Here is a 20,789-nt window from a genome sequence, read left to right as displayed (position 1 = left end):
AGCCTGGCCCCTACCGCCCCCTAGTGGTGGTCAGCCTGGTCTCTACCACCCCTTAGTGGTGATCAGCCTGGTCCCTACCGCCCCCTAGTGGTGGTCAACCTGGTCTCTACCGCCCCCTAGTGGTGATCAGCCTGGTCCCTACCGCCCCCTAGTGGTGGTCAACCTGGTCTCTACCGCACCCTTGTGGTGGTCAGCCTGGCCCCTACTGCCCCCTAGTGGTGGTCAACCTGGTCTCTACTGACCCCTAGTGGTGGTCAACCTGGTCTCTACTGCCCCCTAGTGGTGGTCAACCTGGTCTCTACAACCCCCTAGTGGTGATCAGCCTGGTCCCTACCGCCCCCTAGTGGTGGTCAACCTGGTCTCTACCGCACCCTTGTGGTGGTCAGCCTGGCCCCTACTGCCCCCTAGTGGTGGTCAACCTGGTCTCTACTGACCCCTAGTGGTGGTCAACCTGGTCTCTACTGCCCCCTAGTGGTGGTCAACCTGGTCTCTACCGCTCCCTAGTGGTGATCAGCCTGGTCCCTACCGCCCCCTAGTGGTGGTCAACCTGGTCTCTACCGCCCCCTAGTGGTGATCAGCCTGGTCCCTACCGCCCCCTAGTGGTGGTCAACCTGGTCTCTACTGCCCCCTAGTGGTGGTCAACCTGGTCCCTATCACCCACTGGTGGGCGTTCCAGCTTTCATGGTGGGCGGTAGCGGAGCAACCAAAGTATAAATAAAAAGATAGATTGAACTAGAGTACATTGTTTTATAAAGATTGATTCTGCCAAACATAGCGAAAATCCGACATAAACTACTTGGTAAGTAATTATGATTCTATGCTTTCACTTGCTCTCACTCTGCTTTATAAACCTTATAAAGTAAAGTGACTTCCCTACTTTATAAATCACCATGACTGTGGAACCGGTGGGCGGTGAGAAAATGTTACTACTCACAGAGATACAAAAGTGGGCGCTAGGTATAAAAAGGTTGACTACCCCTGGGTTAGGGAACAGGGTGCATGGCGTTCATTGACTGACTTTTTTAAAAAGTATTAAAAGCACCTCGCATGCAAGGAATAAACCTGGCTTGATCGTGGCATAAAGTCTTGTCTGTCTGTGTATTGCTACATCCCCTTTGCTACTATCTTGCTGAGGATTTCTGCCGTGCACCTGAAGCTAATACAATATCGAATGTCCACCATAACTGGCACTCAGTTGTAATTATGCACATCAGTGATCACCATGATTATTATGATTATTATTTTGTCCGTTGAATAAAGCAGTCTGGATCATCCAGGTAAAGGAAGCCAGGTTGTATTTTATCTTGAACGAGGTAAAGGCTTTTATTTTAGACGGTTATTCTCAATAACGCCGCCCCTGCCTGCCGTGCTCACTGGTAGCGGTGAAAACAGTTGTCCACCTGATTCCGTTTTTGGAAAAATTAAGCTTCAACTCCAACATAGACCAGAGTTGAATCTATGTTACCGTTTCAGAATTAATCAGAAACGCAAATGGGTATTTGGGTAAAGCACGTTAGTGGACATTTATCTGCCCAAGAAAACACTGAAAATGGTCTTCTCTTTATGCACCCAGAGGACTTTTCTTGTGTTTTGTTATTATAAGAAATAAAAAGCCAAATACAATTAAAAAAAGAAAGAAAATTACATATAGATGACCTCGCTATCTTTACATAAGCATTCCGTTCTTGCAGAAGGTGGTGAGTTAAAAAATTCAGCTCTGCGTGCAGGAGTCCCGGGTTTGATTCCCCGCCAGGGCACACAGGAGAGGCGCCCATCTGCTTCTCCACCCCTCCCCCTCTCCTTCCTCTCTGTCTCTCTCTTCCCCTCCCGCAGCCAAGGCTCCATTGGAGCAAAGTTGGCCCGGGCACTGAGGATGGCTCTGTGGCCTCTGCCTCAGGTGCTAGGATAGCTCTGGTTGCAACAGAGCGACGCCCCAGATGGGCAGAGCATCGCCCCCTGGTGGGCGTGCCGGGTGGATCCCAGTCGGGCACATGCGGGAGTCTGTCTGACTGCCTCCCCGTTTCCAACTTCAGAAAAATACAAAAAAAAAAAAAAAAAGATAAAAATATTTACGTGTAAGCCACACGCACTAATTGAGAAAGGACCAGAAGACCACAGGCACCGTCTGGGAAGCCGTCCCAGAGATGGGCCAGGGAACCTCGCTGCGGAGACCTGAGGGTTGTTGAAAAGTCTGTTGCAGACGAAAGGCGGAGAGAATGCCCCTTGTCTTCACAGAGTCTGTGCCCGTGTGACTTCAATTAAAATAAAAGAAGAAGAACGGCTCTCGGCAAAAACACAAGAAACGGCAATGTGCCCGGGGTGGGGGGATGTGGGGGTGTGGAAGAGATATCCGCACCCCCCCCCATGTTCACCTGCAGAATTACTCACAAGAGCCCAAACACAGAAGCAATCTGATTATCCATGGATAGATGAATGCATCATAATCATAATAGTAATAAAAGAGGGGTACTATATGGCAGGGGTCCCCAAACTATGGCCCGCGGGCCGCATGCGGCCCCCTGAGGCCATTTATCCGGCCCCCGCTGCACTTTTGGAAGGGGCACCTCTTTCATTGGTGGTCAGTGAGAGGAGCATAGTTCCCATTGAAATACTGGTCAGTTTGTTGATTTAAATTTACTTGTTCTTGCCCTGGCCGGTTGGCTCAGCGGTAGAGCGTCGGCCTAGCGTGCGGAGGACCCAGGTTCGATTCCCGGCCAGGGCACACAGGAGAAGCACCCATTTGCTTCTCCACCCCTCCCCCTCTCCTTCCTCTCTGTCTCTCTCTTCCCCTCCCGCAGCCAAGGCTCCATGGGAGCAAAGATGGCCCGGATGCTGGGGATGGCTCTGTGGCCTCTGCCTCAGGTGCTAGAGTGGCTCTGGTCGCAACATGGCGACACCCAGGATGGGCAGAGCATCGCCCCCTGGTGGGCAGAGCGTCACCCCTGGTGGGCGTGCCGGGTGGATCCCGGTTGGGCGCATGCGGGAGTCTGTCTGACTGTCTCTCCCTGTTTCCAGCTTCAGAAAAATGCAAAAAAAAAAAAAAAAAAAAATTTACTTGTTCTTTATTTTAAATATTGTATTTGTTCCGGTTTTGTTTTTTTTTTTTTTTTACTTTAAAATAAGATATGTGCAGTGTGCATAGGGATTTGTTCATAGTTTTTTTTTATAGTCCGGCCCTCCAACGGTCTGAGGGACAGTGAACTGGCCCCCTGTGTAAAAAGTTTGGGGACCCCTGCTGTATGGCATACGTATTGTACGTGTTGTGGGAGCATCAGAAATTCTGTGAGTTGAGACCACGTGGGTGGACCCAGAAGGCCGTGTGCTAAGTGAGAGAAATCAGACAAAGTCCAATGCCCCGTGGTCTCAATTATCGGTGGAAAATCTTAGACAGACCAGGGAAGACTTCCAGACACAGAGGGTAGGTGGTCAGGGGGCAGGGCTGGGTTGAGGGTGAGGTACATGGGGGGACCCGGTCACTCACTTGTCCACCAGCTTCTTGGCGAAGCCGAAGTCGGTGAGCTTGATGTGGCCATCCCGGTCCAGGAGGATGTTCTCGGGCTTCAGGTCCCGGTAGACGATCTCCCGGGAGTGCAGGTACTCGAGGGCGCACACGATCTCGGCCGCGTAGAACAGCCCGGCGCTGCTGGAAAAGCGGCCCCGGTTCCGCAGGTAGCTGAACAGCTCGCCGCCTGGCACGAACTCCATCAGCATGTAGAGGAAGTGGTCGTCGTGGCAGGTCCAGAACCTGGGCACGGGCACAGGGGGGCGCGGCCGCTCAGGGGTGGGAGCAGAATAAACACTAAGGCACAGGTGGGTGTGGGTTCTCAGGGGTGGGCAGGGTGCACACTGAGACACAGGTGGGCATGGATGCTCAGAGGTGGGCAGGGTGCACACTAAGGCACAGGTGGGCATGGATGCTCGGAGGTGGGCAGGGTGCACACTGAGACACAGGTGGGCATGGATGATCGGAGGTGGGCAGGGTGCACACTAAGGCACAGGTGGGCATGGATGCTCGGAGCTGGGCAGGGTGCACACTAAGGCACAGGTGGGCATGGATGCTCGGAGGTGGGCAGGGTGCACACTGAGGCACAGGTGGGCATGGATGCTCGGAGCTGGGCAGGGTGCACACTGAGGCACAGGTGGGCATGGATGATCGGAGATGGGCAGGGTGCACACTGAGGTACAGGTGGGCATGGATGCTCGGAGGTGGGCAGGGTGCACACTGAGACACAGGTGGGCATGGATGCTCGGAGGTGGGCAGGGTGCACAGTGAGGCACAGGTGGGCATGGATGCTCGGAGCTGGGCAGGGTGCACACTGAGGTACAGGTGGGCATGGATGCTCGGAGCTGGGCAGGGTGCACACTGAGGCACAGGTGGGCATGGATGCTCGGAGCTGGGCAGGGTGCACACTGAGGCACAGGTAGGCATGGATGCTCGGAGCTGGGCAGGGTGCACACTAAGGCACAGGTGGGCATGGATGCTCAGAGGTGGGCAGGGTGCACACTGAGGCACAGGTGGGCATGGATGCTCGGAGGTGGGCAGGGTGCACACTGAGGCACAGGTGGGCATGGATGCTCGGAGCTGGGCAGGGTGCACACTAAGGCACAGGTGGGCATGGATGCTCAGAGGTGGGCAGGGTGCACACTGAGGCACAGGTGGGCATGGATGCTCGGAGGTGGGCAGGGTGCACACTGAGGCACAGGTGGGCATGGATGCTCGGAGCTGGGCAGGGTGCACACTAAGGCACAGGTGGGCATGGATGCTCGGAGGTGGGCAGGGTGCACACTGAGGCACAGGTGGGCATGGATGCTCGGAGCTGGGCAGGGTGCACACTGAGGCACAGGTGGGCATGGATGCTCGGAGGTGGGCAGGGTGCACACTGAGGCACAGGTGGGCATGGATGCTCGGAGGTGGGCAGGGTGCACACTGAGGCACAGGTGGGCATGGATGCTCGGAGGTGGGCAGGGTGCACAGTGAGGCACAGGTGGGCATGGATGCTTGGAGGTGGGCAGGGTGCACAGTGAGGCACAGGTGGGCGTGGGCGCTCGGAGCTGGGCAGGGTGCACACTAAGGCACAGGTGGGCATAGATGCTCGGAGGTGGGCAGGATACACACTAATGCACAGGTGGACATGGATGCTCGGAGCTGGGCAGGGATGGACATTAAGGTACAGGTGGGCACGGGCGCTCAGGGGTGGGCAGGAATGCAGCAGGCGCACTTTCAGTAGATGTGAGGCTGTGCACACACAGGAGCGGATGCTGAGATCGGTCTTATTTCTCCATGTTACGATTCGCTTGGACAGATGTCGCAGCCGCATTTGAAAACCTGGCAGTGTCGGCAGTGATGTACCGTGTATAGACAGACACAGGTTAAGACGTGGGCATCCTTGCTCCAGGTAGGAAGCTTTGAGAACGAACAATAAAGGCGTGTTTTGATCATGAACCCCGACGGCTTGCGAGAGGCGGAATTTGGTTCACAAACCCATGGATTTTAACCCTAACGCCGGGGACCTCAGAGGGCGCTGTGTTCAGAGACGTGTCTATAAAGAGGGGGTTCAGGTACAATGAGGTCACTAAGGAGGGTCCTGACCCCACAGGACAGGGGTCCCTATAAGAAGAGGAGGTGAAGACACAGATACACACACACACACACACACACACACACACACACACACACAGAGGGACGGCCGTGTGAGGACCCGGGGAGGAGACACAGACACACACAGAGGGACAGCCGTGTGAGGACCCGGGGAGGAGACACAGACACACACAGAGGGACGGCCGTGTGAGGACCTGGGGAGGAGACACAAACACACACACACACACACAGAGGGACGGCCGTGTGAGGACCCGGGGGAGGAGACACAGACACACACAGAGGGACGGCCGTGTGAGGACCCGGGGAGGAGACACAGACACACACAGAGGGACGGCCGTGGGAGGACCCGGGGAGGAGACACAGACACACACAGAGGGACGGCCGTGGGAGGACCCGGGGAGGAGACACAGACACACACAGAGGAACGGCCGTGGGAGGACCCGGGGAGGAGACACAGACACACACACAGAGGGACGGCCGTGTGAGGACCCGGGGAGGAGACACAAACACACACACACACAGAGGGACGGCCGTGTGAGGACCCGGGGGAGGAGACACAGACACACACAGAGGGACGGCCGTGTGAGGACCCGGGGAGGAGACACAGACACACACAGAGGGACGGCCGTGGGAGGACCCGGGGAGGAGACACAGACACACATACAGAGGGACGGCCGTGTGAGGACCCAGGGAGGAGACACAGACACACACAGAGGGACGGCCGTGTGAGGACCCGGGGAGGAGACGCAGACATACACAGAGGGACGGCCGTGTGAGGACCCGGGGAGGAGACGGCCGTCTGCACGCCCAGGAGAGAGGCCTCAGGGGGACCCCAGCCCTGCCTGCACCCGGGTCTCAGGCTCTAGTCCCCAGAACTGGAGGACATATAAACCTCTGTCTTTTATGACATTTGCTTTGGCACACCCGGCCTGAGCATATACCCAGTGGGGGACACGTTCAGGGACCACGCCCAGTTCAGTCGGCCGTCTTCCTGAGGGCTGGAAATTTACAGTAAATGAGCCAGCCGGCTGCCGAACACCTCCCGGCAGATGGAGCCCATTAAACAGCCCATCGTGAGAGGCTTCTAAGTCATTACGGGCGGGAGAATTGCCCGGGAGCGCTGGAGAGAAGCATCTCGCCTTTCCAAGGCGCTGATGAGCTCAGTTAATGGAAGGAGAGGCCGCAGTGAGTGAGGGCTCGAGAAGGAGAAACGAAATAGTAATAATGAAAATAAAGCAAGCGTTGGAGAGACAAAGAGAAGGGGGGAAAACAAAACGCCCAGTCCTGTGCGTACGTCAGGAATCTTGGGGACAGGAAGAGAAATGGGGAGGGAGACGGAGCGTTTGCACATCAGGGACGCAGGGGACGCGGAGAGATGGGAGGTTTGGAAACACGGAGCCCATTTCTGAGAGGATTCGGGGACACAGGTGGGTCCGTGACGCAGTCGAGATACAGGAACCCGGAAGAGCCACCAGGGACGTTCTCTGAGCAGAACTGACCACAGGTGGACAGGACACAGAAGCCAAGACCAAGGTAGCCGCAGGAATGTCACTCGGGGCTCTGGAACCTCAAGAGGGATGAGGCATTAACGCTGGGCTGACAGCATGACTCTTGGGGCGTGTGCACACATGCATCCGGTCCTCTAAACCTCGACTGGGCACGCGTGGTCAGCTTCTCTCCAAGGACACGTGAGCGCAGCTGGACGCACACACAGTCCAGAGAAAGTTCCGCACCGTGGGATGGAGTCACCCGACGAAGAGAGAGGGAGGAGGGAGTGAATGAGACAAGCCGAGAAAGGAGGAAAGAAATGGGAGAGAAGGCCGACGCACCCCGCACAAACAGGCCGCAGACTCGGATGTTCAAAACGCGTGCCAGAGCAGCTGAGCACCGGGACTCGGATTATTTCCACACCCACGTTCAGAGCAGCGTGACTCACAACGGCCAAAAAAAAAAAAAAAAAAAGTGGAGAGAACCCAACTGTCTCTATCCATCGATAAATAGGGAAAGAAAACGAGGTCCATCCAAACTATGGAATAGTATGCAGCCCAGAAAAGGAGACTGTGAATAGCGTGCAGTCCGGGGAAAGGAACTACAGAATAGTATGCAGCCCTGAAAAAGACTGGAATAGCATGCAACCCTGAAAAGGGGGGCTATGAAATAGTATGTAACCCTGAAAAAGAGACTGCAAATAGTATGCAGTCCGGGGAAAGGAACTGCAGAATAGTATGCAGCCCTGGAAAAGAGACCATGGAATAGTGTGCAGCCCTGAAAAAGGAGGCTATGGAATAGTATGCAGCCCTGAAAAAAGAGACTATGGAATAATATGCAGCCCTGAAAAGGAGGCTACGGAATAGTATGCAACCCCGAAAAAGAGACTGCAAAAATAGTGTGCAATCTCGGAAAAGGGACTACGGAATAGCATGCAGCCCTGAAAGAGACTATGGAATAGTATACAGCCCTGGAAAAAGACTATGAATAGTGTGCAGTCCGGGGAAAGGAACTACAGAATAGTATGCAGCCCTGAAAGGGGACTATGGAATAGCATGCCATCCGGGGAAAGGAACTACAGAATAGTATGCAGCCCTGAAAAAGAGACTGCGAATAGTGTGCAGTTCAGGGAAAGGAACTACAGAATAGCATGCAGCCCTGAAAAAGGAACCACGGAATATTATGCAGCCCTGAAAAAGAGGCTGCAAATATGGTGCATCATTTTGGAAAAGGACTACGGAATAGTATGCAGCCCTGAAAAGCGACTACAGAATAGTATGCAGTCCTGAAAAAGGAACCATGGAATAGTATACAGCCCTGAAAAGAGACTACAGAAGAGTGTGTGGGTCTGAAAAAGAGACCATGGAGGAGTATGCAGCCCTGAAAAAGAGACTATGGAGTAGTATGCAGCCCTGTAAAAGGAACCACAGAATAGTATGCAGCTGCGAAAAAGGGGTGGATTCTGAAACACGGGCAGACCTTGGGGACGTTACGCTCCGCGAAATACGTCGGTCACCAAAAAGCACACGTACTGTGTGATTCCACTTAGAGGAAGTCCATGCAGTCACGCCATTTGTAGAAATAAAAAGGGCCCACGCGTGTGTCTGAGGCCAGGGTTTCGGGGTGGAGGAGTTAGCGTGTAATGGGGACAGAGGTTCAGGCTACGGAATAGTATGCAGCCCTGAAAAGAGACTATGGAATAGTATGCGATCCTGGAAAAAGGGACTACGGAATAGTATGTAGCCCTGAAAAGGGACTACGGAATAGCATGGAGCCCTGAAAAGAGGGCTATGGAATAGTGTGCAACCCTGAAAAAGAGACTGCAAAAATAGTGCTCAGCTCTGGAAAAGGGACTAAGGAATAGCATGGAGCCCTGAAAAGAGGGCTATGGAATAGTGTGCAACCCTGAAAAAGAGACTGAAAAATAGTGCTCAGCCCTGGAAAAGGGGGACTACGGAATAGTATGCAGCCCTGAAAAAGGAACCACGGAAAAACATGCAGTGCTGAAAAGAGACTATGGAATAGTATGCAACCCTGAAAAAGAGACTACAAAAATAGCACGCAATCCTGGAAAAACGGACTAAGGAATAGTACGCAACCCTGAAAAGGGGACCACAGAAGAGTGTGTGGGTCTGAAAAAGAGATCATGGAAGAGTATGCAGCCCTGAAAAAGGGACTACGGAATAATAGTATGCAACCGTGAAAAAGGGGTGGATTCTGAAACACGAGCGAACCTTGGGGACGTTACGCTCCGCAAAATATGTTGGTCACCAAAAAGCACACACACTGTGTGATTCCACTTAGAGGAAGTCCGTGGGGTCACGCCATTTGTAGAAATAAAAAGGGCCCATGCATGTGTCTGAGGCCGGGGTTTCAGGGTGGAGGAGTTAGCGTGTAATGGGGACAGAGGTTCAGGCTACGGAATAGTATGCAGCCCTGAAAGTCCCGGAATAGTATGCAACCCTGAAAAAGAGACTACAAAAATAGTACGCAGCCCTGGGAAAGGGGGAGCTATGGAATAGTATGCAGCCATGGAAAAGAGACTAAGGAATAGTATGCAGCCCTGAAAAGGAGCCACGGAATAGTATGCAAACCTGAAAAAGAGACTGCAAAAATAGAATGCAGCCCTGGAAAAGGGAGGCTATGGAATAGTGTGCAGCCCTGAAAAGGGGACCACAGAAGAGTGTGTGGGTTTGAAAAAAAGAGACCATGGAAGAGTATGCAGCCCTGAAAAGAGACTGCAGAATAGTATGCAGCCCTGAAAAAGAGACTGCGGAATAGTATGCAGCCCTGAAAAGAGACTGCGGAATAGTACGCAGCCCTGAAAAAGAGACTGCGGAATAGTACGCAGCCCTGAAAAGAGACTGCAGAATAGTATGCAGCCCTGAAAAAGAGACTAAGGAATAGTACGCAGCCCTGAAAAGGGATGGATTCTGAAACACGGGCGAACCTTGGGGACGTTACGCTCCGCGAAATACGTCGGTCACCAAAAAGCACACGCACTGTGTGATTCCACTTAGAGGAAGTCCGTGGGGTCACGCCGTTTGTAGAAATAAAAAAGGGCCCACGCGTGTGTCTGAGGCCGGGGTTTCGGGGTGGAGGAGTTAGCATGTGACGGGGACAGAGGTTCAGGTGGGGACGATGAGAAGGTTCTGGAAACGGACGGCGGAGGGTGATGTTTGCACAACACCGTGACTTCTCAGTGCCAATAAGCTGTACAGTTAAAAACGGCTAAGACGGCCCGACCGGTGGTGGCGCAGTGGACAGAGCCTCGACCTGGAACGCTGAGGTTGCCAGTTCAAAGCCCCAGGTTCGCCCGGTCAAGGCACACAGAGAAAGCAACTACTGTGTGTGACTGGATGCTTCCTGCTCCTGATGCCTCCGTCTGTCCACCCCCTTTCTCCTCTCTCGAAAATCAATCAATCAATAATAATAATAAAAACATTGTTTAAAAAAAATGGTTAAGATGGAAAATTATGAGTCTTTTACTCCAATTAAAAAAATATTCGCCTGACCTGTGGTGGCGCAGTGGATAAAGCGTCGACCTGGAAACGCTGAGGTCTCCGGTTCAAAACCCTGGGCTTGCCTGGTCAAGGCACATATGGGAGTTGATGCTTCCTGCTTCTCCCCCCTTCTCTCTCTGTCTCTCAATCTCATTCTCTCTCCTCTCTAAAAATTAATTTAAAAAATTAAAAAAAAATATTCATTACCATTTGAAAAGGCACCGAGGCGTAGGGATTAACCTCTGACCACAGGACCAGCACAAAAACAGGCGTGGTCTGCAAAGACCCCAAATGCACGCCCCCAAACGGACCTCAAGATTTTCACACCCAGCCCTCTCTGTCGGGGGGGGGGGGAGGAGGGGTTGGCTCAGAGGGTCCCTCTTGCCGGAAGGGTCACTATCTTTAAGACGGATCGCCAGGCGTGTCTGCAAAGGTCCGCTGCAGCCACAGTGTTGCCCTCAGGGGCTGGAACTGACTCACGTCAGGGGTGGCCGCGTGCACGGATTCCCTCACGGGCACGCACGATACGGCCGGCTGTCTGCCAGGGAGAGGACACGCCCGGTCACCCTATCTCCTCTGTCCCATCCCCCCCCCCCCCCCCGGGTATCTGAGACTCCGGAACGTGCCACCTCTGTTCCGGCTGGGCTGCGTGCTCACCAGGCGCTCCGGCAAGGTGACCTTGGCACACGTGTTCCGTGCCTCTCCCTGGGTTCTCTCTGCTCCTGTCCCCAAGGGTCCCCCGCACCTAGGTGGCTCCGTCTGATGATGATGCTACTCACTGACTCTTTATCTCTGCCCACTGGTCCTCTGCAGGCAAAACACCCACAATGGAGACCTGTACTCTCTCCCGTGCGTCTCCTTGGGTGTGGCCTCCCCAAAGGCGCACCTGTGGAAGGCGAAGAGGGTGGGGCGCCCCTCCAGCCTCGCCCCCCAGCCCCCCCCACCTGAACTCACATGGAAGCCTGGCATCCTCCATCCCACGGCTCGCCCTGTGCCGATGACCACGCCACCTGCAGTCTAACCCTGGCTGGACCCCCCTGTTTCGAAGCTCTTTTCCCCCAATGCCACCACCGACGATGACAGAGAGGAGTCCATGCTGGACGGAGGGTTCCTCCCTATGGTCCAGACCCCCGGGGACCGACCGATGACCGCCACAACCCCTGTCCGCTGGAAGGATCCGGCCACTTGGGAGACAACGCCCTTCCTTCCGCACGCCAGGTCCCAAGCCCGCCTCGTTGGGGAGCACGCTTCCTCTACAGCTTACACCCCCTTTCATTCGCAGCCACCTTGCCCGCCGGACAGTGACATCACCGTTTTAGAGTAGAACCCTGAAAAGGAGGTTCTGGAATAGTACGCAGCCCTGAAAAAGGGGTGGATTCTGAAATACGGGCGGACCACCGGACCGTCACGTCATCCTTTCAGGTGACAAAGAAGGGCCATCTCTTTTACAGCTCACACGGAGAGAGGACAAGGACTCTCACAAAAAACAACACGGAGACGGTGGCCAGGGGACCCGTCCGAGACCCAGGCGGGTGAACTTGAAGAAGAAACCCCCTTGAACTTGACAGGGTCCACGGGGCACGCCCGCTCTGGACGGACCCATGAGGTCCTCCAAGGGGGTATAGAAAGTGTCCTTTCGACTGTCCTGAGAAGAATGCGCCCTGGGGGTGGCAGAGTTCACGATCTTCCCCTCCCCGGTGTCCAGGAAAAACTTATTGAACGAATCCCATTAGTGTGTGTCCCCCTCCCCCACCGGGGAGGCATCGTGATGGAGTCATGGGAACCCCCGTCTCTGTGGGGGCGTCCGCAGCGGGCGTTGTCCCCTGCGCTGGCTCTGTCCCCACACGGATGGACGCCTGGCAATGCCGGGGGACACCTTAGGTCGTCACAGCTGGGACAGGGCAGAGGTCAGCGAGGCTGCCCCACACCTGACACGGGGAGCCCCGCATTGGAGGGTCACCCGCCTTCAAACGGCAACACTGCTCAAGCTGACAAGCCTGCCTTGGAGTGAGAGATGTCTCCCTCTGTCTCTGTCTCTTCCATCTCACTCAGTCAAATGTTCTATCATTCATTTATTATCTATCAACTACCTACCTATTAATATATTTATTACATATCCATCCATCCACCCACCCATTTATCCATCCATCTATCCATTATCCATCCAGCATCCCTCCATCATCCATGCACCGTATCACCCCTCCCTCCCTCCTCCCTCCCTCCCTTCCTTCCTCCCTCCTTCATTTCCTTCCTTCCTTCTTTCCTTCCTCCTTCCTTCATTTCCTTCCTTCCTTCCTCCCTCCATTTCCTTCCTTTCCTTCCTTCCTCCCTCCCTCCCTTCCTTCCCTCCTTCCTCCCTTCTTCCCTCCCTCTCTCCCTCCCTCCCTTCTTTCCTTTCTTCCTCCCTCCCTCCTCTTCCTTCCTTCCTTCTTTCCTTCCTTCCTCCTTCTCTTTTTGTCCTTCCTCCTTCTCTTTTCTTCCTTCCTTCCTTTCTTCCTCCCTCCCTCCCTTCCTTCCTCCCTTCCAGTTGTCCCTCCATCCATCCATTCATCATCCATCCTTCCCTCCATCCACCCATCCATCCATCCACCGGTCTTTGGCAGTGCTCTCTAACCAAAGACAACCTCACCTTCCAAGAAACTTCTGATAACGTATAGAGCAGGGGTCCCCAAACTTTTTTACACAGGGGGCCAGTTCACTGTCCCTCAGACCTTTGGAGGGCCGGACTATAAAAAAAACTATGAACAAATCCCTATGCACACTGCACATATCTTATTTTAAAGTAAAAAAAAAAAAAAAAAAACAGGAACAAATACAATATTTAAAATAAAGAACAAGTAAATTTAAATCAACAAACTGACCAGTATTTCAATGAGAACTATGGACCTGCTTTTGGCTAATGAGATGGTTAATGTGCTCCTCTCTCACTGACCACCAATGAAAGAGGTGCCCCTTCCGGAAGTGCCGCGGGGGCCGGATAAATGGCCTCAGGGGGCCGCATGTGGCCCGTGGGCCATAGTTTGGGGACCCCTGGTCTAGAGACACATGTCTAATTGTCAGCAGAGCAGAGGGACCATCACCGGCCCCACGTGGGCAGAGGCCAGACATACTGCTCAGCAGCCCACCCCGCATGGAACAACCCCCACCTCAGAGAATCCCCCTGTCCCCAGCGCCAGGCCGAGCCCGCAGGTCTGGGCCCTACCATCTCCCCGACACCAGCCACCGCTCAGGGTACAAAGGGCGGGGAGAGGGGGACTCTTGGGCTCCGGACAGACTAAACCTCTCCCCGCGGCGACGCTGACTTTGCACAGTTCTCCTGCGCCCTGGACACCGCGTTCCTCGGACTTTTAAAATGATCTCCGCCCCGGCTGAGCTGGCCTTGGGCGTCACCTGCGTCCCCAGACGGAATGTGCTCTTCCGTGCGCCGCTCACGGGCACCCTGGCATCTGCTCAAAGACACAGCCAGCAGCAGCTCGGACACGGGACCCCGAGGACGCCCGGGGTGAGTTTCCCCGGGGGCCGCTCAGGGGCCACGTCAGCCTCCACCCAGTCCCTGCCGGGCCTGACACCAGCCACAGCCGGCCTTCTGTGTGCTTTGAGGAACTGCAGGAAAAATTTAAAAAAATAAATAAAGGTGCTCGGAGTTTCCGGAAACAGTCAAGGAATGCAGACATCAGGTGACACGACTCACACTCGGGGGAGAAAACTGTCACACGATTCACAGCTGGGGACGGGAAGAGGGTGACATGCACCCTAAACGGATGGCGTTCTCCATGGTAACACTCGTCCCGCGTCACGGGGTCCTGGACACCTTGCAGGTGTCGTGGGCGGAGCGGATACACGGAGCTCTCTCCCGACCACGCTAGGTCAACCCAAGTCCGGTTTCTAAACAGACCTGGTCCCTCAGGTCCTAAGGCACAGAAAGAACAAACAGATGTTGTAAGTCAGTCCGTGATAATCAGAGCCCCAGGCCCTGGGTGGGGGGGGGGGGGAGGTCGGAGCAAGTCACTAAGGACGTGCTGTATAGACTGAATGATGTCCCCTGCCAAATGACAACAAAACCTTTGTGTCATCTATGGAAGCTCTACACCCCACGACCTCAGGATGGGGTTGTATTGGGAGACGGGGTTATAGAAAGGGGACTCAGGTAACATGAGGTCACGAGGGAGAGTCCTGACCCCACAGGACGGGGATCCCTATAAGAAGAGGAGGTGAGGACACAGACACACACAGAGGGATGGCCGTGTGAGGACCCGGGGAGGAGATGCAGACACACACAGAGGGATGGCCATATGAGGACCCATGGAGGAGACACAGACACACACACACAGAAAGACGGCCGTGTGAGGACCCGGGGAGGGGACACAGACACACACAGAGGGACGGCCGTGTGAGAACCCGGGGAGGAGACACAGAGACACACAGAGGGACGGCCGTGGGAGGACCCGGGGAGGAGACACAGACACACACAGAGGGACGGCCGTGTGAGGACCCGGGGAGGAGACACACAGACACACACAGAGGGACGGCCGTGTGAGGACCCGGGGAGGAGACACACAGACACACACAGAGGGACGGCCGTGTGAGGACCCGGGGAGGAGACACAGACACACACAGAGGGACGGCCGTGTGAGGACCCGGGGAGGAGACACAGACACACACAGAGGGACGGCCGTGTGAGGACCCAGGGAGGAGACGGCCGTCTGCACGCCCAGGAGAGAGGCCTCAGGGAGACCCAGCCCTGCCCGCACCCAGGTCTCAGACTCCAGCCCCCAAGACGGGGGACACAGATGTCCCCAGACTGTGGTCATTCATGATGTCAGCAAGCGCACACTCCTTATCCCGTAATTTTTGGATAAAAGGCACCCGGAAATCCACGTCCCTATGACGTCTCTAACTCATCCACTGCTGAGAATAACGAGCCTACACCCCTAGCAGGTCACGAGGCCCGTAGACGCCACGGTACGCATTGTTCTGTGCGCCGGCCAGCGTGAGGCTGTTGGGCAAACCGGTCAGGTCAGCATCGGTGGAGAGATTTTTCCATCCGCCCCCCTCCCCCCCCCGACTGTGTTTTTCCAAAACTCACACATTACTCACCGCTGAGAAAAACACCTTAACGATCATTAAATTCCACGCAGATGAAATGACCAAAACAAATAAAAATAAAAAATTGTGTCTCCACCCACAGCCCTAGTTTAGTTGGGTCTTAACATTGACAAAAAAACCACACCCATCTGAGACCCGCAGTCCCTGAGCCGTGTGGACAACACAGAAATCCAGGCTGCGTGGACATGGTCAGGTCACAGAGCTGCTGTGGAGTAGGAATATCACACTCTTTTCAGGATAAAAATAAACCAGTTTGGATGAGCCCTGATCCCATTTTATTCCACCAAAAGCAGAGGTCGGGAACCTATGGCTCGTGAGCCAGATGTGGCTCTTTGGATGGCTGCCTCTGGCTCGCAGACACATCTTTAATAAAAAGAATAATAACGTTAAAAATATAAAACATTCTCATGGATCACAATCCATTCATTTCCTACCGCTCACGTTCATGGTTGCGGGTGGCTGGAGCCAATCACAGCTGTCCTCTGGGACAACACCACATTTTTATTGGATAATGCGTCCTGTCCACGGGTCGTTGTACAGCTCTCACGGAATGACATTTTAAAATCTGTGCCGTTCATGGCTCTCTCTCAGCCAAGAAGCTTCCCGAGCCCTGGTCTAGACTGTATACTCGAAACAGCTTAGGGACCTAACAGGAAACAGTAAAATATGGAGCCCGTGTCCCTCTGGGCAGCAGAAGGTTCGCACTGAGGTTCCGCTAGGCTGGTTTCTTCCCTTCCAAGTTCATGTTCGACTTCCAGAAGCTGAAGGCTTCTGTCCCGGGAACTTTGACTTAAACACCCCACCGGACGCTAGCCCCACAGAGCCCAAGGTCTCTGGCTTGAGCAAGGGGTCTCTGGGTTGAAGCCCAAGGTCGCTGGCTTGAGCAAGGGGTCGCTGGCTTGAAGCCCAAGGTCGCTGGCTTGAGCAAGGGGTCACTGGTTTGAGCTCAAGGTCGCTGGCTTGAGCAAGGGGTCGCTGGCTTGAGCAAGGGGTCTCTGGGTTGAAGCCTAAGGTCACTGGCTTGAAGCCCAAGGTCTCTGGCTTGAGCAAGGGGTCGTTGGCTTGAAGCCTAAGGTCACTGGTTTGAGCCCAAGGTCGCTGGCTTGAGCAAGGGGTTTCTGGCTTGAAGCCCAAGGTCGCTGGCTTGAGCAAGGGGTCGCTGGCTTGAAGCCCAAGGTCACTGGTTTGAGCCCAAGGTCGCTGGCTTGAGCAAGGGGTTTCTGGCTTGAAGCCCAAGGTCACTGGCTTGAAGCCCAAGGTCTCTGGCTTGAGCAAGGGGTTTCTGGCTTGAAGCCCAAGGTCGCTGGCTTGAGCAAGGGGTTTCTGGCTTGAAGCCCAAGGTCACTGGTTTGAGCCCATGTCGCTGGCTTGAGCGAGGGGTCACTGGCTCAGCTGGAGCTTCCCGGTCAAGGCACATATGAGAAAGCAATCAATGAACACCTTAAGTGATACAACTATAAGTGGATGCTTCTCATCTCTGCTTTCCTGTCCCTCCTTCTCTCTCTCTCTCTCTCTCTCTCTCTCTCACACACACACACACACACAAACTAAAATAAAACAAAAGTCAACAGCTGCCCCTCTGCTGTCAGTAATGGGCCACCCGTGCCCAGTCTGTGTAGGAACCCTATTTCAGGAGGGTGTTGCCTGGGGACTTTGGGTTTAGAGGTGGACCTCCTGCCCCCCGTGCTGGGGTCCCCACGAGAAGCGCGGAGACCAGAACATAGGACAGCTGTCTCCACACGGGCAGGTGCGCCGGAAAACTCCCCACCTGCTCCCACACAAGCCCACAGATGGGACGGTGCAGGAGGAGAAAGAGATGAAGAAAAAGACACTGTGAGCCCTGGTCGGTTGGCTCAGTGGTAGAGCGTTGGCCTGGCATGCAGGAGTCCCAGGTTCGATTCCCGGCCAGGGCACACAGGAGAAGCGCCCATCTGCTTCTCCACCCCTCCCCCTCTCCTTCCTCTCTGTCTCTCTCTTCCCCTCCTGCAGCCAAGGCTCCATTGGAGTAAAGTTGGCCCGGGCGCTAAGGATGGCTGTGTGGCCTCTGCCCCAGGCGCTAGAGAGTGGCTCTGGTTGCAACAGAGCAACGCCCCAGATGGGCGGAACGTTGCCCCTGGTGGGCGTGCCGTGTGGATCCTGGTCGGGCGCATGCGGGAGTCTGTCTGACTGCCTCCCCGTTTCCAACTTCAGAAAAATACACACACAAAAAAGAAAAAGCCACTGTGACCTCTTTATAGAACAGGAAGTCACTGCAGCCGGACTCCAGGCCCCTCAGAAACTCCCTGCAGACTTCTAAATAGAGATGGGGGCCCCCGGGGAGGTGTGGGACAGACGGAGGACCACCACGAACAAGGTTGGGAGGGCCAAGCCACAGGGTGCGGCCAGTGCTGGACATCGGGGCCGAGACAGGAGGCGGATGACACAGGCGGGGGGGGGGGGGCAGCAGTTGGGTCTGAGACAGAGCAAGAGAGAAAGCAGGATGTCCGGCGGAGAAGCTGGGAACTGGACAAAGGTGGTCATGGTCATGGTAGGGGAGAGAGAGCCATCTCCAGGCGCCCGGATCTTTGACCGCTGGTTGGGAAGCGGCCTGACCCCCTATCGGCACGTAGCACGGGGCACACACGGAAGTGTCCGTTCCGTGTTGGGCTCCACGCCCGGGACGGCTCCGTGGGACGGCGCCGTGGACCGCAGGGACCGTGCAAGAAGGTGATCGTCTCAGAAGGTGACACAGAGAGAGCAGAGGACCACGCCCTCCAGGGAGCTGGCGAAGGTGACCGTGGTGGGAGGAAGGGTAAAGCCTCTCTCTCTGTCTCTGTCTCTGTTTCTCTCTGTCTCTCTCTCAGGAGGGGAGCCAGGCTCCCGGGGAGGTTTCTAGAAACCCTGCCTGCCTTTCTGGGAAGGCCTGGCCCGCTGAGGTCAGCGGCCTTTGCACAAGCGCATCTGCCAGATCAGAGGCCGAGATAGCCCGGAAGCGCGGTTGCATCAGTGTCCAGCCCTGCACGCAAAGCAGCAAGCATGCCCGCCCGGCCGGACGAGACAGACGTCCCTCCTGGCTGGCCGCCTGGGGTCCCCGGGGAGACAGACGCCGGGAGAGCCCTGGGGGGGGGGTGTGCGGGAAGGGGAGAGACCCCCCCCCCCGGGGACAGACCCACGAGCAGGGCGGGGCGGGGCGGGCGGGACTCACAGCTTGACCAGGAACGGGTGGCTGACTTCCTTCAGGACCGACTTCTCGTTGTGGACGTGCTGTTCCTGCTTCAGCCGGATGACGTCGGGGATGCTCATGACCTTCAGCGCGAAGAAGCGCTTGGCCGACTTCTGCCGGACCAGCTGCACGCGTCCGAAGGTGCCGGTCCCTGCAGGGGGCGGGGCGACAAGGCCGTGTGTGGGGACCCGTGCGCGGACCACGCGCTCCGTCGCCGCTCGGGACCCAGGGACACACCGAGTGGGGCTGTCCGCTGGGACGCTCTGGTCTCTCACGTGCGTCACACCCACGCGCACGCGGACACGGGCCCTCAGCTGGACCCATGCGCGGACCATGCGCTCCGCCCCCGCTCGCTCGGGACCGAGTGGGACTGTCCGCTGGGACGCTCTGGTCTCTGACGTGCGTCACACCCACGCGCACACGGGCACGGGCGCTCAGCGGGACCCATGCACGGACCACGCGCTCCGTCGCCGCTCGGGACCCAGGGACACACCCAGTGGGGCTGTCCGCTGGGACGCTCCCGTCTCTCACGTGCGTCACACCCACGCGCACGCGGACACCGGCACTCAGCGGGACCCGTGCGCGGACCACGCGCTCCGCCGCCGCTCGGGACCCAGGGACACACCCAGTGGGGCTGTCCGCTGGGACGCTCCCATCTCTCACGTGCGTCACACCTACGCGCACACGGACACGGGCGCTCAGTGGGACCCATGCGCGGTGCACATGCTCCGCCCCCGCTCGGGACCCACGGAAACACCGAGTGGGGCTGTCCGCTGGGACGCTCTGGTCTCTGACGTGCGTCACACCCACGCGCACACGGACACGGGCGCTCAGCGGGACCCATGCGCGGACCACGCATTCCGCCCCCGCTCGGGACCCACGGAAACACCGAGTGGGCTGTCCGCTGGGACGCTCTGGTCTCTCACGTGCGTCACACCCACGCGCACGCGGACACCGGCACTCAGCGGGACCCGTGCGCGGACCACGCGCTCCGCCGCCGCTCGGGACCCAGGGACACACCGAGTGGGGCTGTCCGCTGGGACGCTCCCGTCTCTCACGTGCGTCACACCCACGCGCACACGGACACGGGCGCTCAGTGGGACCCATGCGCGGTGCACATGCTCCGCCCCCGCTCGGGACCCACGGAAACACCGAGTGGGGCTGTCCGCTGGGACGCTCTGGTCTCTCACGTGCGTCACACCCACGCGCACACGGACACGGGCGCTCAGCGGGACCCATGCGCGGACCACGCATTCCGCCCCCGCTCGGGACCCACGGAAACACCGAGTGGGCTGTCCGCTGGGACGCTCTGGTCTCTCACGTGTGTCACACCCACGCGCACGTGGACACGGGCGCTCAGCAGGCCCCTGAGGACGCCCCCCCCTCCCCGTAACACGCACAGGATGGCGTGTAGTGTCGGACACCAGACACCCGTTCAGTTTAATTGATCCACGTCTCCCCAATATATTCAATTTAAAAAAGAGAACAGTATGGTAAAGACATTTCTTCCCCATGTCTATTTTGTTTTTGTTTCTTGTTTTGTTTTGTTTGGTTGAGGTTTTCTAGATAAACACAGGGCACAGGACCATCCCTGCTCCGCCTCCTCACGCCTGGTCAACACGCTTGGGTCTTGGTTTTACCGTGTGCCGTGCACCGCAACAAAGTAACGTAGGTGCCCAATAGAAAAGCAGAAAACATCAAAAGTGCACCATGACTTTACTGACACACTGTAGCAAGCACGACCAAGTCTCTCTTAGACTCCTGTGCCTGTGGGACTATTTTGCGGGGTTAACACCAACCGTTCCTGCTGCCCACAGTGCTGTATCTATCCCTCTCTCTCCCTTCCAGCCCCTCCTGGTCCTGTGAGCCCGCATGTGGGGCACAGAGCCCC

General features: G+C 56.2%; 1 protein-coding gene across 1 annotated transcript in view; it reads right to left on the bottom strand.

The window, feature by feature from the left end:
* PRKX (protein kinase cAMP-dependent X-linked catalytic subunit) overlaps window positions 1–20,789 on the bottom strand; it is a 95,748-nt gene that overhangs the window by 45,852 nt on the left and 29,107 nt on the right. The window contains exons 2-3 of the mRNA XM_066248778.1: window positions 18,881–19,049; window positions 3,482–3,745 (exon numbers count right to left, since the gene is read on the bottom strand). Of these exons, the coding sequence (XP_066104875.1) occupies window positions 3,482–3,745; window positions 18,881–19,049 (433 nt within the window). The remainder of the gene's footprint in view (window positions 1–3,481; window positions 3,746–18,880; window positions 19,050–20,789) is intronic.

The sequence above is a fragment of the Saccopteryx bilineata genome, chromosome X (assembly GCF_036850765.1).
Source record: "Saccopteryx bilineata isolate mSacBil1 chromosome X, mSacBil1_pri_phased_curated, whole genome shotgun sequence".
Classification (NCBI taxonomy): Eukaryota; Metazoa; Chordata; class Mammalia; order Chiroptera; family Emballonuridae; genus Saccopteryx; species Saccopteryx bilineata.
This window is presented reverse-complemented; position numbering and strand designations above follow the sequence as displayed.